The following is a 23,322-nucleotide window of genomic DNA, read 5'->3' as shown; positions in this document are numbered from 1 at the left end:
GAGAACCACGAAACTATACAATCGTAAAACCACGCTATCTGTTAGCGATAAAAGTAAATGTTTATTGGCGCGAACCCACTCTACTTGCTGCGAATTTAAATTTAAATCAACCGTATTTGCTTCAAGCTTTAATAAATTTAAAATTGTATTGCTTTCGTATCGGTGGTGCAATGTTAAAAGACATTGTACGTGCATATCTCTCGAACACATACACAGTGCTTTAATAAAATAATTTATGTCGATGTTTATTTGCCGCAATGACAATAAATCCGTGTCATAGGGGAACAACTTAACACGTTAAGCTAACTGAGTATGAAACCGTTTCGAAAGTAGAATTAATAGCGCGAAACACATCCTTGCCGTGACTCATAAGGATCTCGCAATTGTAACGTCATGACGAATCAGAAGGAGCGTATAAATGGCGCCTCCATAATACACAAAATCCTTTTTAGTTTCGAATGAAATGCAAGAAATTGAGCAACAAAGGCAGTGGTAATGTGTGCGCAATCTTGAAACTGATGCACGGCTGGTTATAAGTGTAATTAAAATGTCATTAACTAAGTTAATTGCCTAACCGAGCAATCAGACTCGACGTCAACAATCATCCGTAAAAATTCATTAAAATTTTACGACACGAGGCAAACATTTGGTTCATAAAGACTCTGAGACGCAGTTCGAACCAGGAGGCCGGGATTTAGAAAGGCAATTTCGTTTTTTCCGTGGTATTTCCATAACCGTTATGTCGACGCGAGATAACACCGCGAACAATTAGCCACCAATAAAGCGTTTCCGGGCTGGTTGTGCAACCGAGTGTGCGGGTACGCGACGAGCATCGTGCATCGCGAGAAAATCGCTACGAGCGAACGTTCAAGGTTCGATCAAAAGGATCCACCTTTCGCTTCGATATAATTGCCAGAGTGAAGACGCCTTCGTCGTTTCTTGTTATTTATCTTGCTGGTCGCGCTGCCGTTCGCGTGAGGCGACTATCGATGGCCTTGCGGCAACCCGTAATACGAATTACTCTAATTAATCATCGTTCAATACAACGTGTTGATTCGAATGTCTCTTCGAAAAATGTTCAGCCCTCTGAATGGGATCGATTAAGTGGCTCGATTTAGAATTCTAACGTTTAGCTTTGCCATGTATCAAGTAGATTGACGTGCGTAAGCTGGTCACGATTATAATCAGTCGAAAATGAAAAATGGCGACGCTTTATGTACCTGCATGCGATCCGAATAGTTTCGAGCCGATCCAATACTTTCTAACTTGGTACATATGTACGCGTAATTGAATAGTTACAGCGTACAACTTTCTGGATCGTACGATTATTACGTTGGCTCGTAAACCATTCGGATGACGGTGGTACCAACCGTGCCTTTGTCAGCCATAACGACGACCAACATGGATATAATTCACCCCACGGACTCGACAATCGATCGTCAATTTGCATACGATGAATCTCCTTTCAACCCGCATCGCATTCAATCGCGGTGCAAACCAAATTTATGCATTACACGAAGATTGATGTTTCGTTGTTGCTGTTGTTGTTCTCCATCGATGCACCGCCTTTCTAGCGAAGTCATTAAGACCCGTTGATTTATCGATGTAGCACCGATCCATATGGAAACATCGTAGATTCGTCGATTCGATTGGCATTCGGTAGGAAGCTCGACAACAACAGCAGAACTCCAATCTGTACGAAATTGATTCGACTCTCTCAAACTAAACGCATACTATTCCTAGTCAATTTCCATATTACGCAATTCCAACTATATTTTATCATCATCCATCGACGAGCAATGTTCTTGGAACATTTTTCGATGATTTTAATTGTTCGACAAACCCTCGCGGAGCGAAAGAAGTCATCAGTGCACGAGGAACAGAACAGGTTGGGCAGACCTGTAATAACATATCATTTTCCCCAGCCTGGATAACTATAATTCGACGCGAAATTGAATCTTTAATTGCGCAGTACCCATATGACGACGATCAGCTGGCGCCAGTCAGAAGACGAGAATAAATCGTCCAACTCTAGCGACGTACGAGATTTCTTCTTCGCTAGCTGCGCTCGCTACCGTCCGATTTCCTCGCGTTTCCTTCCTCGTGTGCACACGGAAACGCCCGCTTCCTATTCGAAAATAACGCCACGCCTCGAGATTGCCACTGAGTGTAACGTGTCGAGAAAAAAATCCTGTATTTTCACACAGATATGCACGGTGAATAAAAATAGATCCTTGAGTGCAGTGCGTTTCTACACGAGAACCACTCGCGGGATTACCTTGCGCGTTTCCTCTACTTCAAATATTGTTTCACGCGATGTTTTCCAAAGCGTATCAAGATGGAGTGGAGGCAAGAATTTGAACTTGAAATCGCAAAGCGTATATCAGTAGTTTCGCCAGTGCGCAGAATCTGATTGAAAAGTTAAACTTATACTCTGACATGTTCATACATAAAGAGAAACCAATATAAAAGAAAAAAATTGATCGTATTTCGTCGAATCTTTCACTGGCTCTTCTTGTTTCCTTTATTCCCCACAGTACACGCGTGGGAATAAAGATTGCGATCAAGATGTTGCACGAACACATCGATTAAACTGTCGCGCGTGTAACAGGATGTTCGAGCCAGCTTCGTGGCTGCATTTCGCCTATTACTAAATGTCAAATTTCCTCCTTTCCTGGTCGCGGATGGATCGATCGGTCCGACTCCGCCGAATGTTCGATCGATCCGCTTCGACATTGACCTTAAGCGGCGCTCGCGGCGGTCAAGCGCATCTCGCGCGAGTCGAAAAGAAAAAACGAGAAGAAAAAAATCGCCGTCGTAAAGGCGACGAGCGTTGCGTAACGCGATTCCATAGGAATTAAGGAACGATAAGCGTGATCGGCGTGTTCTTCTGAGCAATTGTTGCCTTCGCAGAACCGCCATTACGGATAATCGCCTCGGAGCGGCGGGCAAGTAGAAAAATCCAGTCAGACGGTGCGCGATTTTGCGCTTAACCTTGCAAGAAGGTTGAACCCTCCGAGTAATTTCACGATCGAGAGTTATGTTAATGGTCGGTGGTAAAAAGAGGGTGACGCTGGCGGATGGTAGAGACGCGAAAGGGTTGCACGATATAGATTTTCTGTTTTTGCGGCCTTAAAGGAATTTTGATGGCGGTGCACTTTCGACACAGTCGATTCGCGCCGCGTTTTAGTTCCAGAAAAGAAAGAAAAAAAGAAAACAGGCAGATACACGAGACGAAGAGGAAGCATGGTGGAATCGTGCTGCGTTTCAATGGAATTACGTAATCTGTAAAGGAATGATCAACGACAGAGAAAATGTAAGAGCCAGCCGTCTCTCGGCGGAGAATCGAGAGACACGGAGCAAGTAGTCCGACTCGATCCTCTGCCAGGTTCGTACCAGATTCTTCAGCGTGCAAGTTCAAGGCTTCACTGAGCGATACGGATACCTACAAGGTCACCAAGTGTGCAAATACCGTGATTATAGCCGCGTACAGGTGCAACCGCTTTCTCATTGTCGGAGATGAGACGGTGGCTGACGTAAACGACGCGTATCGAAACTCCGGCGAGCGTGCTCGAGACGACGACGGTCCCTACCATTAATCCTTCGAGTAACATCCAGTTTCAATGAACGATAAGCGCCACTGGCCCGTGATTTGTCCTTCGGTAAGAAATCTCTGTCAGGCGCTCTCGGCAATTCCTTTGGTTCGCGAGCAATGTTGCTCAATGGGAATAACAGAATTAATCACCGACCATTCCTATTACTCATTCGACCCCGAAATATCTCGCGCGGGAGAGAAAGAGAGAGAGTTGACCGGAATCGATAAAGTCCTTTCATTCATGAATCGTAAATCTAGCAGGCTAGATCGAGGAACGTGTCGTACCGGTTTCCGATTGACCGCTTTCGTTAATTTCATCGGTCTTCTTTTATTTCATTTCATTCGATTTTATTCTCCTTCCTCCGACCCGATTTTTCCGCAGCGCCAGTAACAAGTTCGGACTGGCGGTACGCATTACGGTAACCTCTTGAATCGCAAGTTATAATAAGATCGTTGCGTAACGTGCAATGATAGAGCGAAGTTAATTAAATTCCCAATGAGGCGGATGAATATTCATTTTCGCGGTGCGACCGTCGATTCGACGCTGAACAATTAATGGAGCACCTTTCGCACCAGCTTGGCCTGTTGAGCGGCGACTAGGTCAGTGTTAACACCGCGTTAGGATCTCGGTTAGTCACCTTCTTTCCCTTGTTTTGAAACGACACGAAGCGACGACGTTCGCGATAGATCGTATCGAAAGAATGGAACAATTGTTTCGAGGTCATGGTCGGATTGCACGCATAGGTAAATGTATGCCGTATCGATTGTCTTCGACGCGTTCGCGATGTACGCGTACTCGCGCTTCGAACAGCCGCGATAAAACGTCGTGTCCAATGACACCGATAAGCTCGATGGAAATATCGACCAGGTGAATAGGTTGTACCGCGTGTAATTATGCGGACTATTCGTTTCGCGCGTTCCGGTACCATCGCGTATCAGTTTGCGGGCATTCGAGCTCGCCACCCTGTCCTATTTGCTGTCCGTAGCCACCGGTGGCCATTTATAAGTGTCTCTCGACGGTAGCTGGATTCCATACCCGTTCGCGTCCCCTGGAAAGACGACGGTTTAATTGCGACCCACTGAGACAGTCTCGCAAACTTAGCCTCGCTGACGGTAAATCGAACTTTAGACTAACAATCAGTCTTGGTATATAGTAATCCGTAAAGTCACGACAGCGCAATTACTGGCCCGAGTTCGAACGGGAGACCTAACCGTGATTTTAACTCTATTCTGGGTGACGTTTATACATTTCTCAAGATTCCCCCGCTTTAAGCGTACGTAGATCGAAGTCCCGTGGAACGTTAGACTTATGGCATGTCCAAATTAATTACCCATTCGATGCTACCTCCGTGACTTGAAATGACGTCAGAAGTAACCCCTTCCTCGTTAATATCCTTGAGCAACGATTGATTTTAAGCACACTATGTGTACAACCAAAATAAGTCGCTTAGTTCAGTAGAATAACCGTAATCTATAGAGTCAGACATCCACCAACAGCATGTATCGCAATTTTCAATAGCTGTACTATTTTCGAGCGCCATTAGAAGCATCGAACTCGTCTTACCTAATCTCTACCGCGGTTCGACGGTCCCAAACGAAAAATCATAAACCAGACCTGGATCACACCAATCGCTCGTCCCCCAACCGGTTCGGATAAAGAAGAAAATTCGACCGTACAGTTCTTTAGAAAACCCTCGTCGCGAGGAGTTCGGCTAAAACGAAGTGCTAAGTGTAAGTCCCCGTTCCCAATGCCGTCAGCGTACCCTACCGTGACCCAACTCGGTTCCCAGGCTCTCCTATCGGAGCTCCGGCATACTCTAACACGGTACAAGCACAAAACCCTGCTCCACGGCAGACGCTGCAACATTCCAGTGGTGGACGGGTCGGTGGTGGCGGGCTGGCCTCTTGGGCGAGAGCAGCGTCGCCGGCGAAAGGGTGCGTCGAAACAATTCCCCGGATACACCTGATCGCGGCTCGTAGCCCGTAGCGTTTCCCCATGAGCGGTCCGAGTCAGGTGGGAGGTGGAAGGTGGAGTTACGGCGGGTGACGAGTCCCGGCTGCGGCCTCTGGTAGGGGCCCCTGGCGTCGTTGCGTACCCTGGTAACATTGGACCCCCACTTGCGCGTTCCGAAGTCGCAGCCGCATATGTACGACGGCTCCGACACCGATATACCGAACAACGACAACGACGCCGACCAGCGACCATCATCCGTCCTAGCGTCTGCAGTTGTTGCAGTCCGGCCACGGCGCTCACCGTAGAGCACGCGACCGTATCCGACCATCGAAACCGGGGATTCCCTGCCGTATCCCTCTTGCTTCCCTCGACTCGACCGTTTCCCGTATCCGTCCCGTGCCCGACTCGCGTTACGACAGTGACTCACAGGTGCCACGAAGCCGACTGGACGAGAACCGGCCGGAATTCTCTTTCTCTTTCTCCTTCCCCGTTGTTACACACGCGCCGCATACACGCTCCGGCTGTCTCTGCGGCGCGATCGGAATTGGGAAGGCCTGGAGCGAGAGCCGATCGACCGGTCCACGGACGACACGCGTTTCACCGGTGCGACCACGTCTGTGACTCTTCGGCCAGTGATTCAGGCACAAGTGAGGGTACTCTCGGAGGAAGGGGTATCCGCCAGTGACAGTGAGTAAATCCCGTGAATCCGGTGCGCGACCAACGATCCCTGGTGCGGTTCAGGACCACGGGGCCCACGAGATAACGTGCCTCGACGTCCTCTTTATGGGACCGAACGGCCGAGAATCCCAAGATTCTCCGTCCGCCGTTCTTCTCGTTCCTTCGTTCCCTCGTTCCTCTACGTTCCCCCGTTCTTTCGTTTCGTCCGTTGCCCGCGAAACACGAACGATTCGGAGGGAAAGCGACGGGTATACTCGCGACGCGCGCGCACGCTCTTCTGTCTGACTTTCGAAATATTCGTCGACTTTTTGCCTTTCTATTTGCGTAGGATGTTCCCAAGCGTTGATCGCGACGAGTCGCGCGACGATTTTCTCGCGAGCGTTGCTACGAATCGAGAGGAATTTTCGACGCGGACCGCCGACGAGTGGCCTCTCCTCCTCTGAGAGCTCCCCTTCGTTCCGGTCTGGGTTTCGATATTTTCGTCGACACGGTGAATCATCCGACCGATTCCGTTACTCGTGTTCGCGGAAAGTTCAAGGAAACACGGGCGCGCTCGCACGCTCGCCTGGCCGCTTTCTTAAATCGTTATTTTCAACGGGCCCGATTATTTCGCGATCCCGTGCACCCCATTATATGGTAATCGCCTTGGCGCATATTCGACGACGCAATGTTACTTCATGCTCGAGTAACTTTGACATATCGGAAGCATAATTGCCTGGGACACGCAGCCGCGCTGCGCGGTTCGCGATCACTTTTGAACTTCTTTACGCGGGAAGGAGCTCGCGAATCTGGTATTCCTCGCCGCGTATCGCGGGAGAACCAACTAGATCGGCTCCGATCCGCTTCGCGACACAATTACGTTATCAGAAATGCCTCGAAACGGTCTGTTCGTTCACCTCGTGCTCGACCTGGCTTAGATCGACGATCGTAGACGTTCATTGATCGATGCTCAGACGCTGTTTTTTATTCCTACCTCGTCGAAGACATGAGTCAACGTTTGCTCGATATCTAAACCGATCGCCGCGAGCCACGTTCGAGTTGTTCCACCTTAGGAACGAGGTCGACCATTGTGCGCTGCAATTGCTGTGAATTTTTCAATATTTCATTTTGTCCCTGTCAATTGCACGCTCCGATCAAATTCTACGTCTCTATCGGCATTTCACTGGGTCGATACAACCAAAGAGTTACTATCCTCGCTGAGGCACGAACAATTACATATTTCACGAACGTTTCTTCAATTGTACAAGCAAGCCATAAATTGTCCGCGTAACCTTCAATAATTTCCATTTGAATATTTTTAATTTCTCGTAGCTCTGTTGAAAAATTCCGCAAGAGACACAAGCAAGGGACTATCAAGCGATGTACATGCCCGATCGACAATTTAGCCGATCGTTTTATGATCCCCGTGAAAGATCGTCGTATCGATGTCGCGTTCGTTTCCATTGAGAAATCGATAAGAGGGATAAATCACGGTTATCTTGGAGCCAGCTGGAGGTTGCTCGTACAGATCAACGTCACGTTGCAATAACGGAACTGCTCCATAAATTAGCCAGTTTCTGGCTCGGCGTCCAGGTGGTCCGATAAAAATTTCCTGGTCACCTCGCGTCACACCGGTTTTCCCCGTGCTCTCGGCACCGTTCTCTTTCCAGGCGATCGAAAAAAGGTCAAGTGCTTCTCGACGCGATCCCCGAAATAAACTACGCCCATTGGGGGGGACCAATAATGCCAACGTTAATAGAAAACCTTCGTTCCTCGATCTAGAATAAGAAACCGGACGCAAGGAGGAACCAGGGAGCAGGTTGCGCGCGAAAAAGTCATTGGATCGTGACGATCGAGGCGGTAGGCGTCGAAGAGGAGCAAGGATCACGGGGGTACCGTATCAAGATCCCGATTAGAATAGGGAGGAAGTCTGGAGAACGGCCGGTCGGAAAGAAGAAGAAGAAGAAGAAGAAGAAGAAGGAGGGCGGAGTGGAAGTCGAAGACGTTGTTACGTTGGAAGAACGAACGTTTACACGCTCGTAAATCGGTGACACGGAGGGGGTTTTACATGCGTCATCGTCGTGCGGGTACAAATCGCACGCGACCATACGACTCGACGACAGTACACGTGCGTAACAACGCGTATCATCGCTCCTGCGAGACACGGGGCTTCGATCCTCTTTCAAGGACACACGGTGATAAATGCAGTGCCGGAGATGACGCCCTCCGCGTTCTCCAAAATGCCCGTCCGGCTCGTCCTGCTATGCCTGATCGTCGCGTGCAACGGTGAGTACCAACGCTCCGTCTACATTTTTTTTTCCTCTTCTTCCTGTTACCACATCGCTGTTAACACCGAGAATGCAACAATTGGGTATATCCCATCATGGTACGGACGAATCGATTCTAGAAAAAAGATAGAGATACAATCGATGAGTATAATAGGATTCGTTTCGAAGGAAGTTTTAAAGGAAGATGAATGAGCGATCGAATCGATTGAATTAACTTTGATCAGAATTAAAACGGGGATTGGGAAACTGTCTTCTTATAAAAGTAGACAGTTGTATAAGCGTGTTATGCAATGGACATTGAATAGTAAAAAATGACCATTACAGTCCCTGGTGGAAAGTCGCTGATTCTAAACAACTTTCATAGGTATGCACTTGTTCAAACTTCAATGACATTCATTGACACTTGTTTTATCTAGTCGTGAGTAATTTCCGTTCTACTTGCCGCGATAATAATTTTTAAGCAGACCGTATGACACGAATGTTTGTACGAGATTAAATATCTCCGAGTGTACTTGTCGTGCACTGCTTCGTCGGTCAACTAAAGTTTCTACGTCAATTTTGTTATCGAGAAAATCCTGTGAGTTGACGAGGTACAATGGAATTACAATAGATAGGTGGTGCGCGAATACTAATGACGTCCAATAACAGAATTCTTCAATTAGTAGAAGAACGTAATTGTACGATTGTAATTTACCGTGAAGAAAAATTACAAGTAGCGTTATAATATCGTCTGGTCGATATGGACAAATTAATATGCTAGAAGCCAGCATTTTTACGACTTCGAAGGCCTTAACCTCGACAAGGGCCACGTAGCCTTTAAACGCCATTACAGTGGTTGCATTCGAAATGACTACCGCGAGGGCATTGGTTCTTGCTGTCACTGACACGTAATATTTCACTATTGGTCCAACCGTCGAACTTAATTCGTGCTACAACCTCCATAAGTGACTCACCATATTTCTTATTCTTTAACCGCGAACACCACGCGAGTGTATTCACAAAGAATCCTCGCGCAATTTTCTTCACCGCGTACCATGCACCCTTCGAACGCATCTGCTCTCACGCGAAACGCAAATTACCCAAATTCCACCGTCCAAACGAAAAACCCCGAACTGAACTGTGGTCAGCTCTCACTCACGATATCCACGAAAGCAACGACTCGTCCAAAATCACGTGGAAACTGTTTCTTGAAAGGAACCTTGACAATGAAACCCGCCATCAAGGCGATTCTCTCTTCGCATCGCTCGCATCGATTTCGTTTCATTAAAAAACGCACCAGACGAAAATCCGTGTCGCCCGGGCTGGATTCACTTTCCTCGACGATCGTGCCTCGCGTCTCGTTAAAATAACAAGCAGCGTGCAATTGTCGCCCACACCGGAACGGAGGCGAAATCGTGGCAATCTCGAGCGTCCATAATCAGAGCGAAACGAGACTCGTCGCCTGGAATCGTTGCCTCCTGCGATGGTCACACTCTGCGCGATTTTATTAGAGTTAGAAAAATAATTGACTGACTTTAGAAATGGCAAAATTTTCCTAATTAAGTGTCATTACAAAGGATATTGCGTTCGCGGGAATCCTAATGCTGAGACGGTTTCGAATGGTCGTCACTTCGAAGGGAATGGATTAGAAATGCAGTCGAAAGAATGAATGAAATACCAGAATGGAAGAAATACGATGCGTGGAATGTATCGTGCACGTGTCGTACGGGTTGATTACTTGATTTGGACAGGTAATCTTCTAATTATTCTGGACAGTATATACCGTACGTCATAGCTGACCCTGTTCCCGAGTTACGGGTCCTGTTCTAGTTTGTGAACTTGAATCAATTGGTAGAACAGTTTGGAATAATGATTGTAAGGTATTCATTCATAACGTACACGGGACACCAGATTCTATTACTCAACCCTCTTTTGCCGATAAAAAATAGAAAATTGCTCGAAGCAGCTTATTCTTCGCTGCACAGCCACACCTGGTACCTAACACGGGTATACGTAAAACGCCTTGCCTTCTTTTTCCTACGTTTCACGGATGAGAGACCACTAAAACGTTAAGACAGAAATATGACAGACTATAAGAAACGTTAAACATGGGATAATAAAGAATCGAAGTAACCAGGAATGAGGTTTCCAGTAACACAGTTACCAAGTTGCTGTAAAGACGTTTGCATCCCGAATACCGTTCGTCGTCGGGAACGATGCAAATCGAACAATCGCGCGATAAAGAACTCCAGACGATCTTGGACCATGCACCGTGAATCATCGAGGAAGGAGGAATTCGTTCGCTTTGCTTGCCGTAAATACCCGACTCCGCGTAATTGTTGCGTCCAATCATTAACGAGACAGACCATTAGGTTTTGTGATAAAAACCGCGGTAACAATACCACGTGCGGGTATCGAGTAACTGACGTGGCAATCGAGTCGAGAGCCGCGTACGCGAACCTGTTGCAAGAGCAAGGTGAAAATGATCAGAAAACGAAATTGAAGAAAACGGAAACATCAGTTTCGACGTAGTAATTGAACGTAACCACTGGCTATCGGCAGCATAATGTCGATCGTGAGCCGTTGCTCGTTGCCGACGAGGGTCTTCGAGTTTCGGTGGCGGTGGGATTTTTTGTCGATCATTATTCGACGCCTTCACGTAAACCACTCGCAGCGGAGCCGGGGAACGGTGTGTGCTCACCGGTCCCAAAGAACTGGTTCTTCTGCGGAGGGTGGTTAAACTCGATGCAATGCGTGCATTTAGTGAAACATCGGCCTGGAATGCAAACACGTGGGGAAGGGTAGGAACCTGCATGGGAACGATCCTTCGTTACGATCTACGCCGTTGAATTTTACGCGTTCCATGGACACGCTCGTTTCGATTCCATCGAGGCGGCCTCTGCCTTCGGATTTTACGTAATGCCTGTTTATTCGGAATTGTTTAACGATCTTCCTTCTTTTTTCCTTCGATCTCGTATTTGTACTGGATAATACGAAGGATTCTCCGCGCTTCGTGCTGCGACTTTTTACAACGATCAGCCTGCTCCTCGAATCACCCTTAATTTTTCGTAATAAAGCTCTAAAGCGTTTGCACGGCGGACTGACAAAAGAATTCGTTTCGTACGAATTTAACACGGATGGCAAATGGAAATTTCTATGGAATATCATTATCTCTGCGCGTATCCCTCCAAAAATGAAGCGTCACGATTCTCACGAAACGCGGATCACGCAACAGCACGCGATCCTCGAAAATTTAGCAAACCATCCCGACCCATTACACCTGTAACGAGACCTGGGAGCGGAGGATGCGCGTTCTTGCTCATCCTTGACACCATCGCGGGAATTCACTCGTCAGGCGTGTACGCCACGTCGTTTACGGAATTCTTTACGTTCCCTCTTCTTCTTTCCCTTCCACGCCATGAAACGTAGAGCCGCGTCGAAAACGCGCGAACGTCGAGGGCGTCGAGAAAACGGCATTTCAAACCAGCCGCGGGACTTTTATAAATTCCACTCGCCATCTCTCGGGCTTGGAATCGATATTTTCTAATCGACGCGTAGCTACCGCGAAACGGAAACGGAATTCAATGGATCCTCGAGGTTAATCCTAACCAAGGACGGAGTCGTCGATGTCGTCCATCGGAAAATGGGCATCGATGAACGCGATTGATCAACATTCCCACCATCGTAGAACGTCGACAGTCGGATCGAACACGTAGGCTCGGTGTGCTGGTTTTGTAACGTTCCTTGAGAAACTCCGCTGCGAGATGTGAACAATAGATAGTAGTCGACTGAAAGAAAATGCGGTTCGAAGTGCAGAAAGTATGAGGTTACTCCTTGGATAGGAAACGTTTTCAAGCGTTCCAGACCAACGATCGATCCCGTGTAAAAAGGTAGTTTCAATATTCAGAGTAATGGTACCTTCCAGAAACACCTCTGACTACCACTTTGGCGCAATGAACAAGCTGATCTGTTTCTAAGGAGGCGTACATGAAATGGATTAAAGTAATTCGATCGCCACGGGTCTCGATTTAACCGGTCTGCCTCGACGCCAATTAAGCCGGTTAATCGAGATCCCACCGCATTAACGCATACGACTCTAGATTGTACAAGGAAATTGTAGCGAATTCCCGTAATGGAAAAATATTACCGTTTTTTACAATCAATTAATTAGTTCGATAACATAACCAGACGTATAACTGTAATTCTGAACGAGAAAAAAAGGCGTCCACGGCTTATCGTCGCGGCTCTCGAGACACTTTCTCCGTTGATACTGTTAGAATCAATTTGGACACGCGTTCGGAACATTTCCGAGAAACTTAACGGCGGCAATCGTTTCCTCGAACGGTATTTCTTCTCGTCATCCGTGTCGAAAGCTGTCGGGCGCCTAATAGAATAGTTTTCTCGAAAATGAAACTGACGTCACCGTTGCTCGTTAACCGGTTTTTTTTTTCATTGTCCTCTCCGAGCCTCCCCTTGCGCGATAGCAGGTCGTTCGCGTGAACACGCCGTTTCATCTCGGCTGTTGAATTAGATAAGGCACGTCGCGGACATACGCAAAAATGCAAAAGTGACTCATTGTTGGCTCTAACGACGGTTCGCAAGCCTTGCGTCAATTACGTTACACTAATCGCGAACACGTTCGTTCCTTTCGATCCAAGTGATCTATATGCTCCGCTGAGGAGTTACGACCGCGAGTGAGCCTTTGCTCGGTAACGAGGGAAACCGTGCAACGGCCGACGTAATATTTGCCAGCCGCAGATGTGACATAAATCGATACGCGTGCCAAAAGCAACGTTCCCATATCGCTCCAGTTCCCTTCGGATGGGAATAATTAAAGGCTGATTTCACGCCAGAAACAGTTATGTGGGCCGGCTAAAAATGGTACGCGCCGGGAATTTGATGTTTAATCGAGTTCCACGATGATATTCTTCTCGACGATTCGGACGATCGTTTCAATACACGCGTTCCTCGAAGAACAGTTTCCTGAAATCCTGTCGCAAGCATACGTTTCCTCGTTTTGCGGTACGACTGGGTACATATTGGCGAAAAATGCTAACCAAACATTCCTACGATCCTCAAACTCTTACGCGGGAATAGATTGTCTTTGAAAGGGAACGTTGCTCAAACAATTCCCACTGTCACGGTAATGTGGCTGAAAATATTTTTCGCGTTCTCGAAACACTTTCGAAATATCGATCTCACCGAGCCGACGAGCGCGCGGTCGCGGTTCGAGCCTTCGATGGACGAAAATTTTCACCGTTTTCCGCGGTGAAAAGCAGACGGGAAAGGCAACGCCCAGCGGACGTATTTCGAGTTTCATAACAGAGCCTCTACGTGGGAAAAGAAATCGTCTCTCTAATTGTCCTCCCGGAGACATCGGCGGCGGGTTAACGACCGTGGCTGCGCGCCTATCGGCCCGTTCTTAATTACGGAACGAAATCCTCTTCGACGCGGTCGGATCCTCGTTTTTCACCGTTGCCTCTCTCCTCCTGGGACCGATCCTCGCCTGGAGAAACGGCTGGCCTTGTCTTACGGTCGATAATCTCGGGATGGGATTCCATTGTTGCGGAATTAGTCACGGTGAGACCAGCGAAGATACATCCGGGATGTTGCTGGGCCAGCTCGAATACTGGAAATGCCGATGTATCAATCGCGACCGTTAAACCACTGACCGACCCAGAAAAAGATTGGTACTCATGTTTCAGTGAGTCATAAAAATAGAGAACGGCGGTCGAATAGTTCGTAATAAATCGGAGTCGTCGATGAAGCGCGGAGGGTAACGATCGACAAATTACGTGGCGGAGTATTAAGGACGCGATGAAGAAAGTAAGAAAGTACGAAGAAAGTAAACGATGGCCTTGGACAGGCTCAATGAGCACGGCATGACTTAGATGCTGCACGATCCCGTTCAGTCTTCCTTTTCCTTTCCTTTCTACGTTTTCAGTTCTATTGTAAAGCTATCGCTAAGCTCCTTACTTTTCTCCAGCGAGACTCTCGCGGAATTATTTAATAAATTATAACGGGGACAATGGAAGTAAAACAGTTCGTTTGGGTTTATTAATTTAGCGGGTAGTTACGGGCGCACACGCGCGACGCTGTCTTTTATGCAATGATTCTCACGATTCGTCGCCGCAAAGTCAAACGTCGAAGGATGTCGGCTACTGGTGCCGCAATTCCGAACAATACTTTAAAATACATAAAAGATTTTAAATACTCGAACGAGAAGGAAGGAACGAGGAAGCGACGACTTAATAATCCATTGTATGGAAATCACAGTTATTCAGGGAGAAAGTTTTTCAATAAAAATCTCTCAGCTACTCAACTTATTACACCCGAACGATCCTCTGGTTCTCACAAACTTCCAACTCTTAATTTCACGTTGGTACATTTTTCTACTAAGATTAGGCAACGACTGGCGCATGAAATATTTTCTGAGCAATCAGGTCCCGTTGCCTTCCACCAAGCAAACGCTCGACAATTTTCTCAACACAGGTCTCTCGCGTTTACAAAATAATCGTAAAATCTCCTGCAAACGTTTTGTTAAAAATCAGTAATTACAAATCGTGTGCAGTGACGCAATCAGTCGGCGTTTGATGCGAATCGTCATTAGCGTCGTCGCCGCTCGGAGTGGAAGAAGAGACGCGATTTCGAGACCACTCTAAAACGACGTCGGCCATAAATTCTGGAGTTAACACACCGCGAATGCAGCGGAATTATATTGCCGGCTACCGATACGCCAGGGCAACGCGTGTAGTCGTAAAACCGCGGAGCTGATGAGTATGTCAATGCGAAGTGGGAAACGACCTTCCAGTGTCAGCGACCACCTCGGCTCGTCTTGAGGACGAGCTCGCCGCATGGCGAACGTAACGAGACAATACCAAGGACCAAGTTCGGCACGGACGCGTATTACATACCGTTGCCACGTAGAAAGTGTGGAACGGTGCACACGGTCGCTCTTTTCATTCAGAGAAATTTGACCGTGATCGTTCGACGGACAAAAACGACCGACTTTCGATACAATTAACAATACCAGCTGCTTCACACTGTTTCCAGACGATTCCTCGCCGTTTTTAACGGCTAGAATCGTCTTATGGAACGCTCTCCTGGATGAAAAATTGTTTTTCTCTTTCTTTTTAATTGAAAGTCTCTGCTGATTGCGATATCGCGGAATACGAGGTACGTCGTCAGGTGAAACTTCGAGAGAAAATTAAAAGGAAAGCGACGATAAAGGTAGAGGCGTGAAAATTCAGTTGGGATTGTCTAGGAAATTCTGTGGCTCGTCAAGGTGTGAACGATTCGATATTCCGAGTACGAGGCGAGCTTTACAACGCTAATTCCTGGTGGTTCCCCTTTTCACAAATATTTTATCATCGATCCGTCCCTGGTTCTATTTGCACATGGACAGACGCGCGACGCAAGGCGATTGTCTACGTGACTGTCGTAGCTTCCTGTCCGATGTGTCCTACATATATGTTCAACTGAGTTCCTTCGGATCACGGCGTGGTTTGTCATTTCCGTTTTGGTTTTCTCGAAACTCACGAAAACTCGTCCAGCTAGGCTCGAGCAAAAAACAAACAATGGAAATTAATCCAATTTCCATCCCAGTCGAAGGGTCTCGCTCTTTTTTAATAAGAAAAATCGATGAAGATCGTTAAACTGACGAAAAGAATCGGCTCTTGAAGAAATAATGAAATTCTAGTAACGTTGCACCAATAGGTGTTAGGTTTGAGCAAGGTACTTCCAGTTTTTTTATGAACGAGAACCTAGTGGAACCATATTGAAGGTAGCTTTGTCCGCCGCATTTTAAGTCCTATGAATTCATCCGTTCGAGCGTATCTCAAAAAGCTTCATTATGTGAGGCCAGTTGGCAATTTGTAGGGACGTGATCGCGTTGTAAATACCTGGCGTGTGGTATTCAAAATACTTGAGGAATTTTCGAACGCGTTTGGCAACCGGCGTGGCAACGCAAAAAGGGGCCATTTGAAAAATCTGACTTTCCATTTCAACGATCTTCGGTCGGAGGATGTCACCGTTCGGTCGATCTGTTCGCAGGTGTACCTGTGCCAGAAGATGCTGATGGCGTTACCACGATCAACGCCACCACGATCGCCACGGTCCCCGTGGAGGCTGAAATTCAAGGTCAATCGATGGACGACGTCTTGCCAGGAACTAAGGCGCCACCGAGCCCGGTGATATTCGTAGACGTACCAGTGCACACGGAAACGGAACTCGGTTCGTCGGTGCTCCTAGCATGCAGAACGGCTAATCCTGTGGCCGAGTGCCAGTGGTCCTGGCAACCTTTGCCACCGGTTCACCTACCACTTCCGGACATCAGCGAAAGCCCTTCGACCAGTTAGTTGACGAATACTCTTTTCTATACGAAACTGAATTACATTTAAGGATATAAGATCCTTGCACGGATCCTGAAGTCTTTGAACAGAGCTGTAGCTTTAGGTGTATCGTTTGTATTTGTTTCCATAATGACGAAAGCAGGCTTGGTAATGAGTCAAGGTTCCAACGGAGACCTGTTGTTTTCCACGGCACTCGTGTGCCGCGTATTTATCAAAGTTCCCTTGTAATTTATAGCCACCACGGTCTCGGTGATTCAGACGACAACCACGCCGACTACCAATCCGTTGCCTGTACGACAATTTCCTGCCTTCGGGAACAATAGCAACGACTGTTCCGTAAGATTCTCGAGTACGAAGCACGAGCAGACCGGATACTGGACCTGCGCCGCGAGAACTTCCACGAATGATCCTTTCACCAGCACGGAACCCGCTAAGCTGAGCATCGTTAATGAGCGTCAAGGTATGGAATGTTGATTGTCACCCTCGTCCTTGTAATTCAGCCTCAAATTACATTAAAAACTCTCTTTCTCTCGTTGCACTAAAAATTTCTCCGTTCGTCCAACAATTATAATCAAAGAGCAACGTTTATGAACGCCCAGGCCCTCCGATCGTGTTCGCGAAGCTTGACCATGTCGTCGAGGTACCAGCAGGATCCTCGGCTCAAATAATGTGCCAGATGAAATCAGCCGTCCGTGAGTGCCAATGGTCCTGGCGGCAGTTAAATCAATCCCAGCCGTGGAACCTCGAGGTGAAGCGATTCCCAGCTTTTGGCAATGATAGCACCGACTGCAGCATTAAATTCAAAAACGTGTTGCCGGAGCAAGAAGGATACTGGACCTGCGGCGCCAGGATCGATCCGAACACCTCGTTCACGCAGTCGGTTCCAATCCGATTTCTAATCTCGGAAGGTGAGAGAGAAAAAATTCCAACTCGATCATGTCAATGTTGCGATTTCTGCGAATCTCCCGTCCTGACAAGTTTCGTCGATTTTTTTGCTCGCAGTCGAGTTCGTACAGTTGTCCAGAGGCGTCCAAGTAGCGTCCGGTGAATCAGTGCTCCTGAGGTGTCTGGTGAACAAACCGGTGGTTCAGTGCGAGTGGTCTTGGAGGTCCTCGAATTCGAGTCAAGAACCTTTGTTAATAAAAAAATTCAACCCGAACAAAGACTCCGATCATGACTGTTCGGTGAGGTTCAAGAACATCCTGTACGAGGAGGAAGGGCTGTGGACGTGTGGCGTTCGATTGTCACCGGATGGGATTCTACATCAAGCACCACCGGCGACTGTTAGCCTTCTGCCAACAGGTATAAACACTATTCGTTTTTGAAAAAGTCAGCTTCTCCTGTCCATCGCGTCGAAGATGAAGAGTTTCTTGTTAGAAACTTCTCGAGATTCATTCTCGAAACGGAGAATTGGCAAACGGCGCACGATCGTTTCGCGCGTTTGCCTGTCAGAGCGTGCGTTTAATCGATCAATTTGCCCCGGTCGCTGTTCCAGCCAAAGTTAGCTTCGTTGAAATGCCGACGGACATTTCCGTGCCGATTGGTACGGAGGCCACGTTGAAATGCGTAACGAGCAGCCGCGTGGAGAAGTGTACGTGGACCTGGAAACCGCTTCACGGAAACGAGCCGGAGATCGTCGCACAGGAATACCCGAGCAACGACGACCTTGGTAGAGACTGTTCGCTCACGTTGCCGCGTGTAAGCGCCGAAAAACAGGGTCAGTGGGCTTGTCAGGTGTCGATCAGCTCCCTCAACACGATGCTGACCTCGCCGTACGCCAAGCTCACCGTGTTCGAGCAAGGTACTCGTTATCTTCTTCGCTGTCCTCTCTACCCAGGCACAAGCCACGCTCTTCTCCTACAATTTCCCAATATCCTCGCTTTCCAGACGAGGTGAAATTCTCCGAGCTGTCGCAAGACATCCAAATATCGGCTGGTGGGACGGTTTTCCTCCATTGCGTGACCTCCTCGGCCGTGGAACAGTGTCGATGGTCACTGACGCCGGTGAACTCGAACACGACGGTGGTGGTGAAGCAATTTCCGGCGGCCGGAAGCGAGGCCAGGGACTGCAGCGTCAGGCTGACGCACGCGCTCGCCGAGCAGGAGGGTCTGTGGACCTGCGGCGCCAGGATACACGGCAGACAGAACTATACGGATGCACCGCCCGCCAAACTGAGCCTCCTGGAACCAGGTATCATAGAATCTTGAGACGGAACCGCGTCACTCCCTTCCTTTCACGGGTGAGGGTGCAAAAGAATATCATAGTTCACCGATCCGCGGATCTATCGATCGACAGGTTCGCCTCGCGACGCTCGCGAACACTTCGAGGCGTGGTCGTCGATCGGCTATAGATCCCGAACAGTGTATAGCGTTAAGTCTATACATTATATATTATGTATATATCGACTGCGTACAGGACGAGTCTACACGAATGGCTTCAACTCGAAGCAGAATTGCGGATAGTGTAGCCAGGAAACAGTGTCGAAAGAAACTTTCCGCCTCGACGGGACTGTTACTTGTTTTTCGATCCACTAAACGGGCGTGCGTAAAAGGTTGAGGCGTGCTGCATAGCTATGGAAGGCCGATTGTATTTTGCTGGCCGAGTAAAGAGAATAATCGCATGCTTCGTCGCGAAAAGATCAACGACGATCGCTGCCAAGATAGATCTGTTGCGAAACCGTGACAGTAATTATCGATGCCTATCCTCGAGCGTTTCTCAATTATGATCGGACAGAAATTATTTCGAAGCAAATTCATATGTCCGTTCCTTTAAGCAGACACGTGAAACGAAATCGAGCGGGAAACGAGGCCTTCTGCTCGACACTGTTTCCCCGGCTATCCGGTTTTACAAAGTACCCGGATACTCTAGCATTAAGTGACTCATCCCGCGCGATGTATACATGATGTATCGTGTAGCATTAGTATTTGCGATCGATATCGTTTGGAGGCACGTCACTGGACACCGGTAGAAAAACAGTGGCTATAGCTTCTAATGTATCGAATTAAATCGATCGCGCTACCGTACGCATCGCGAAGTCTTAGGGTGTATACAATCGGGGACCACGAGGACACGATTCGAGTAATTCGTACCAGGAACGAACTTTATTGATCGACCGTCAATCGTGGTACCGTAGATGAGGAATCGATCGCGTCTACGTTCTCCGAAGACTGTTGTGGGTGAAGGCATCCGCGGTGGTGATGGAATCTGCATGACGTTCCAAGTTTCGTGTCGATGCTTACCTCTCTATATGACTTAAGAATTAGTCATCAACCGCGTATGTCGAAGAGGTAGACGTGCAAAAGGAAATACATTCAATTTTTGTTTACAGTTGTTCTTCTTAAACGAGATTCTCCGCATTGTTCCGCGCGAGGAATCCGCTTTTTACTTTAGTGGACTAAAGTAAGATTCCTCACGCGTAACCTAGCGTGTTGTATATTTACCATTCGATCGAATTTGCATCGATTAGCGTAAGATCATCTTAATTTATCGTTGTTTGGCCACATCCATTCCCTCGCAATTCCCTCGATAAATCTTCGCGACGATTTATTGGATCGTCGCGCCTCGGGGCCAGCAATCGAAGCCTAGCAATTAACGAGCGATTAATAATGTTGTCCATTTCTCTTACAAGGCACATCTATCATTAAAAAAAAAAAAAAACGCACATCCAACAAGTTTATTCCGTCGATAACAATTATTTCGTCGATTAACTTCTCTGGCTCACTTGTCGCGCGTATGGATGTACAGTACTTCTCTGTGCTTGCAAAACTATGTTTCGAGTGTAATTTCTTTGACTTTTTTTTCTTCTCCCTCGTTGATGGCACGCTTGAAGAGCTCTCACCTCTCTCGTTAAATAACATCTATCACTCAATGTCATTCACCCTTTCTTATTTATATGCTCAACGGCAGGTCTACGCTCAAATGATTTCGCATTTAGCATAGTTAGTAGCCGCGTTAGTAGGTACTACGCGAAACCGTATTGTACGTGTGTAAGCCTTTTCGCGAGCACCCTGGCTGCATTTGTCGTCATTCCTCGTATTATTTATTGTCGAAAGTCACTATTCACGCACAGGGAAAGTGTCCGAGGTTTGAAAAAAAACGCTCGCCATCGAACACCGCTGAAATTACAGTTACATAGCCGAACGATGGCGTGCGATCGTCGATCTCGGCTTTCGAACGTTGTCCGCGTGGCATTCGAGGTCCTTTTTCTTCTCTCCCTTCGGATGGGTCGGGCCCGAAAGTTTTTCAGGCCGTTTTTGGTCGAACAGCAGAACAATTATCCTAATTACCCTGGTGCACGTAAACAGGGAAAAAGCGTTCGTGCTCTTCGTACGCTTTTTTTATGCGTAACACTTCGGACCTGAGGCGCATTAGCTAGTAATTATTTAAAAACAAAAAAAGACTACACCTAGGAAGGAAGTTTAACGTTTAAGGCCAAGAAATATTTATTTGTTAAGCGAAGTAAGCAGTTTAAGAGACTCCAGTGTGCTAATAACAATTAGAGTGGCCACGGAACCGCTAACGAATCGGTTGGCCGGTCTGTAGGCAACGCGCTGTTAAACGAAAAGTCAACAGAAACGCCGATGACACCATGAAAATTACACGATGAAGCAGGTTTTTTATTAGAGTACTACGAGATACGCACTTACTATATACTCATTATATTCAGCTACGTGTTAAAATTAACGCTAAGTAGACAATTCTTACTGTTAAGCGTCCCGTTTGAGATGTTCACCTTCGTTTCGAATGATGTAACATTGTCGTTACCGTCACTCGACGGGCAATCACCACAACGTAACAATAATTACATTCGAATCACGGTATAATTACTGAAGGCACGAAGAAGAAGAAAAAACGAGTGATATCAGCAAACGATATCGACGTTGAGAAGGAATTCCGATTGCAACGTTGTTGTTCGAAGAGCGTGCAGCTCGCAGTGGACTCGATACGCACCGCTTGCAATAATCAAACGTAGAACGCTTTCGTTCGAAGCTAATTAATACCTTTGTGTGCCATTGAGTTACTGTTAAGTTTCCAAAGCGAGCAATTCGTGAATTCGCACCGGGATTTGATCGACCGATCGTCGTACATTTTTTTTACGCGCGCTTCAGCGTCGCGCTCTCTCCGGCATTGTAAACAATTTCTTCAAATAAATGGTAATACGAAAACATCATTGCTGCCTTTCTCATTCCCATCGTTTTCGATACTAACAGATAATGTATGTACAACACGAACTTGAAATGGTCCATTCGAACGACCAATCTATCATTGGGAATTCAACAATCCATACGAGAACGGACCTTTTTAAGTACTCGACACGCTCCTCGCTATACGTACACACATCGAACAACTTCGACACATCGACACACATTTTTCTCATTGTATTCTAACAGAAATCACGTGGAAATCGCTTAAGCACAATCAGAGCACTCAATGGAAAAGCTTCGATCTATGTTACTCTCACGGAGCAACCTGCATTATATCAGAGAGGAGACATCAACGCTTTTCGGTGATTGGGATGAAAGAACGATGAAACGGTACATTGAAATTACAATGAAAGATTGATGATTTCTAGAACCGGTAACCGTAGTACTATGGGCTACGCCCCATCAAATGGTAACACTTTCGTGTAAAGTAGAAGCTGTGCTGTCGGAAGTACAGTGCCACTGGATCCATGCTCCAAAAATTCATATTTATCAAAATATGAGCGAAACGAGACGGTAACATTTTTTTCGTAATGTTTTCAGAAGAAATCTATGAGATTTTTGCATTATTTTTTTCATTCCTCAATTTTTAGGCACAACCTGCAAATGGATTACAGTACAGGCGTTTGCAATTTGGAATTTAAACCCGATCATTCAGATCTGGGACAATGGACGTGCAAGTTCACTATTCCTAATGAATACGCGGACGAAGAATTGGGAAGCGCATCCATTATTCTGTTAAATAGTCTAGCTGGTACGCGCCTGGCATCTTATATCTCATTAAACACTGAAGTGTTAAAAAATGAAATTGTCTTTTACTAACTTTACTTAAATTTACCATTATAGATGAACAGTTGGGATGGATAGTAGGTGCTCTGACGGCCCTAACTTTATTTCTGATGATTATTATAGTTGTTTTAGTAGTGTGTAAGACGCGTTTCTTCACGCGGAAATCGTCAAGAGTTTTAGAAACTATTCCAACATCGGATAGGAAATCGCCATCGCAATTGAATGACGAACGATACACTGAAAATCTCACAAAAGTCGATGTACAACTCTCAGAGCAAATTAATCAAAATGTAACGAGTATCGATGGCGTTCTTCCTACTAGAAGTGCGCAGCTTTACGAACGTGCCGGAAAATAACGGAAATCGTGAGTTTGGGTAAAGTCAGGCATGTAATATAGTAGTAAGCCCACCCTGTAATACGAATAAATTTTTGATAAAAAAATATATGCATCTTTAATATTCTTCTTTGATTTAAAAATGCCAGACTAATAAATCTAATAATAAATATA

The 23,322-nt window shown here is 46.8% G+C and overlaps 1 protein-coding gene across 1 annotated transcript; it reads left to right on the top strand.

Moving 5' to 3' along the window:
* The first annotated feature begins 5,725 nt into the window (after window positions 1–5,725).
* On the top strand, window positions 5,726–23,287 carry LOC143423960 (uncharacterized). The gene is made up of 11 exons (XM_076895673.1): window positions 5,726–6,236; window positions 7,989–8,492; window positions 16,526–16,825; window positions 17,060–17,284; window positions 17,424–17,732; window positions 17,827–18,126; window positions 18,320–18,625; window positions 18,712–19,014; window positions 22,397–22,541; window positions 22,619–22,779; window positions 22,872–23,287. Exons 2-11 carry the CDS (start codon window positions 8,423–8,425, stop codon window positions 23,168–23,170), a joined length of 2,418 nt encoding a protein of 805 aa, XP_076751788.1. The 5' UTR covers window positions 5,726–6,236; window positions 7,989–8,422; the 3' UTR covers window positions 23,171–23,287.
* The last annotated feature ends 35 nt before the right edge of the window (window positions 23,288–23,322 follow it).

This window comes from Xylocopa sonorina, chromosome 5 (genome assembly GCF_050948175.1).
Source record: "Xylocopa sonorina isolate GNS202 chromosome 5, iyXylSono1_principal, whole genome shotgun sequence".
Taxonomy (NCBI): domain Eukaryota; kingdom Metazoa; phylum Arthropoda; class Insecta; order Hymenoptera; family Apidae; genus Xylocopa; species Xylocopa sonorina.
Note: the sequence above shows the minus strand (reverse complement) of the source record. Positions and strands in the feature narration are given on the sequence as shown.